The following is a 2,969-nucleotide window of genomic DNA, read 5'->3' on the forward strand; positions in this document are numbered from 1 at the left end:
AGCCCCAGCCAGCCGTGCCACGGCCCTCCAAGAGCACCGGCAGTCTCCACCCTTCCCTGCCATGGCTCCAGGGAGATGGGGGTGAAAAGGAGAGAGAAGCGTGACTCGGGGAACTGGTGACACTGCCGTGAGATGATCGGGTCGCTGGCACGGTGCTTGGGTATCAACAGATCCACCCAGCTCCCAGGGAGAAAGCAGGAGGCTCCTGTCGTGGATGGCAGTGCAATGAGCGTGCAGGTCCTCTGCAGCGTAGGGTACAGCGACGGGAAGGAGAGGGGAACGTGTCCCTTCCACCTGTAAACACGGCACTTGGAGTAGCTTAGAGCCTTTTACCCTTCTGGAGCTGTCAGAGGCCCGGCCTCAGCGCAAGGCTGGCGGCACGAGCCTCAGCTTTGGCACACGGACAGGAGTCACTCCTCATCCCCGGCGAGCAGGAAGCTGTAGAGGAAGTTGATGGCACGCTGGCGGTCCTGCTGAGTCTGCTTTGCCATCAGATTGGGCGGAGGGCGCAGGAGGAGGCTGGAGAACAAGGCGGCTGCAGGGGTAGGCAGAACTAGTTATTGGTCAGGAACGGAGACCTCGAAAGGTGCCAGGAAGGGGTCACCGTTCCAGCGAGGGCAGCAGGAGCGGAGCAGAAAAACAACACGCTTACCGATCATGGCGACGCTGACGTTGTTGTCTTCTGAGTATCTGAGCAGCTCTCGGAGGAACGACATCAGGTACCGAAACACGCTGCGATGGCTACGAGGCAGCTGAAAAATCACCTGCAAAGGAAACAGAGACTGGAAGCTCTCCCAGCTCACATTGCTGCAGCCTGGGCACGCCGGGGCACTCCGGACCCCAGACAGGCAGCCTTCTCCCTTCCACTGCCTTAAGGCCGTCTGCGTGACCGCTGGCGTGAGCCACAGGCCCAGAAAGCAAGCAACAAGCCACCAGCTGTAGCCCAGAGCTGATGGCACTCATAGGCTTTGACTCCTGGTAATGCTGCCTCTCGGATAACTGCGTCACCAGGCAAAAACTACCACTGCCGCGGGGCTGCTTCCTCCTCGTTTCCAGTCACATCCCAGCTCTCACCCCCCTGCTGCACAGCAGCAGCCCGAGGACCAGAACAAGAGGTTTCCTGATACCAGTACTGAAAACGTGCCCCAAAACTTCTTCCTCTGCCCAAGGCCATGCTTGGCTTTGCCTGCTGCCCCACCAGCTATTTTTGAGGCACTCAGTCACGGTCCTGAAGGGAGGCGCAGGAACTGCAGCTCTGAGCAGTTGCTGAAGCCCTGAGACCAGCGGAAGCTCTTCCGCTCCCCGGGGCTGCTGCTCCCCGTGTGCGCAGGGTGACACAGGGCAGCCTTGGGGTCTCTTTGGAAGCACCAGGACTGCTGGGAAACACTGCGGTGCTGACCTTGGGGCAGGAAAGTAGTGCTAGAGCATCCAAAGTCATCCTGCCCACTGCAAAGAACCTCCAAGTGCCTGCTCCCAACGCCCCTCGCCAGCCCACGGGAAGGGACCGGGACGCAGCGAGCCCCAGGACCAAGGCAGAGCTCACTGCAGCAGGGAGAGCTGCCCCGAGCCCGCAGGAAGCGGACGGAGACAGAGGCAGCACCGCACCTGTCGGCACAGCCGGCTGTTGTGCGACCAGTCCAGGCAGCGCTGGTACAGCTCGTAGCAGATCACTGGCTCTGGCAGAGCCTCCAGGAAGATGAGGAGTGCTTCAGCCACAGAGTGGTTAATGCCCGCTGGAGCGCTGGGAATCAAGGGGCATGCCGAGCAGATGGACCACCTCCCTCCCAGCCTGCTCCCTGCCTCTCCTCCGTCCCAGCTGCTTAGTCGCCGCTTCCTCCTTGCGGGTCTTGCAAGTTCTCTGCCTGCCTAACCGCTCCCCGATACCAAAGCTGCCCTCCTCCTCCTCTGCAGTCCCCCATCCACGGAAAGTGCTGTTCCATCCACCCTGCACTGCATTTGCCCACCCTCTAGCCCCACAGAAGTCCTCTGCTCCATTAGTCCCTTCTCCAGATCGTGCTTCCCAGTGTCCACCCTCATCAGCTCTTGTGCTTGGCACAGCCTTGCAGAGGCTTCCAGAGCTCTGCCCCTGCTTTAGCCAGCACATGTCCAGCTTCAAGTGAGGTTATCTCTGGGGGGACAGAGGGGAGCCACCCCCCCAGTAGGGACTCTGCCAGCTAAAGGTTGCAGACAAACTCTCCTGAGAGTGAGCTCTCCCAGCAGAGCTGGGATCCAGCAGGCTCCTGGGAAAGTCAGGCGCAGCAAGGATACGGATTGTCTCAGGGATACTGGTGTCCAGGCAGTCAATGATCTGCTCCAACTCTTCTTGCATGCCTGGAGTCTGGAACAGGTCCTCCTGCCAAAAACAGCACAGGGGTGGACAAAGTCACCTTCCTCACAAAGGCCGACACACATATTGACAGCGGGGTGAAAGCTGGTACCCCCAGCCAGTGCCTCAAGCACAGGGGAAAAGCCCTGCCCTATAAATACCAAACTGGAGCTGATCTCCAGGTGCTAGTGATCAATCAAGTACCGAGCTCTCCAGAGTGTCCCGGCACGGCAGAGGCCCTCTCCCTCACCTGGTGGCAGGCATGCTTGAACAAGTGGTCCACCAAGAGCCAGATCTCCTTCGGCACCTGCAGCGGCATCTCGCTTGCATCGTCACTGTCCAGGGAGCCCATCTGCAGAACGGCTTTCTCCTGGTGGCAAAGAGCACACAAGCTTTCAGGGAAACCTCAGTCCCCCTGGAAGGGCCTCGGGAAAGAAAGCCTGGAGAGGGAAAGAAGCAGGACCCAGGACCCATCTGGCCCTTACTTGCTTTTACAGCCCAGAGCCATCGCTCCCGAGGCCCCAGCTCCACTCCCCCCCGCCGCCCCACAGAACAACCTGCCTGGACCACCACGAACCTGCAGACGACAGTCTCAGCCACGCCTCAGGGGAGCTCCCCCCGGCCACACCAGCGCCCACGAGGG

The 2,969-nt window shown here is 60.5% G+C and overlaps 1 protein-coding gene across 1 annotated transcript; it reads right to left on the reverse strand.

Moving 5' to 3' along the window:
* Nucleotides 1-410: 410 nt before the first annotated feature.
* Nucleotides 411-2,678, reverse strand: LOC104162807 (inositol polyphosphate 5-phosphatase OCRL-1-like). The gene is made up of 5 exons (XM_009701626.1): nucleotides 2,577-2,678; nucleotides 2,269-2,353; nucleotides 1,606-1,733; nucleotides 653-764; nucleotides 411-535 (listed from the first exon to the last, which is right to left on the reverse strand). Exons 1-5 carry the CDS (start codon nucleotides 2,676-2,678, stop codon nucleotides 411-413), a joined length of 552 nt encoding a protein of 183 aa, XP_009699928.1.
* Nucleotides 2,679-2,969: the final 291 nt, after the last annotated feature.

This window comes from Cariama cristata, unplaced genomic scaffold, assembly GCF_000690535.1.
Source record: "Cariama cristata isolate BGI_N322 unplaced genomic scaffold, ASM69053v1 scaffold14476, whole genome shotgun sequence".
Taxonomy (NCBI): domain Eukaryota; kingdom Metazoa; phylum Chordata; class Aves; order Cariamiformes; family Cariamidae; genus Cariama; species Cariama cristata.

Excerpts from the sequence above, each read along its gene's own strand:
- LOC104162807 (XM_009701626.1), bottom strand. The coding sequence starts at position 2,678 with ATGGGCTCCCTGGACAGTGACGATGCAAGCGAGATGCCGCTGCAGGTG. Across the intron at positions 2,354-2,576 it reads TCAAGCATGCCTGCCACCAG|GAGGACCTGTTCCAGACTCC; the intron begins GTGAGGGAGAGG and ends TGTTTTTGGCAG. Across the intron at positions 1,734-2,268 it reads CAGTATCCCTGAGACAATCC|CGGGCATTAACCACTCTGTG; the intron begins GTATCCTTGCTG and ends CCAGCGCTCCAG.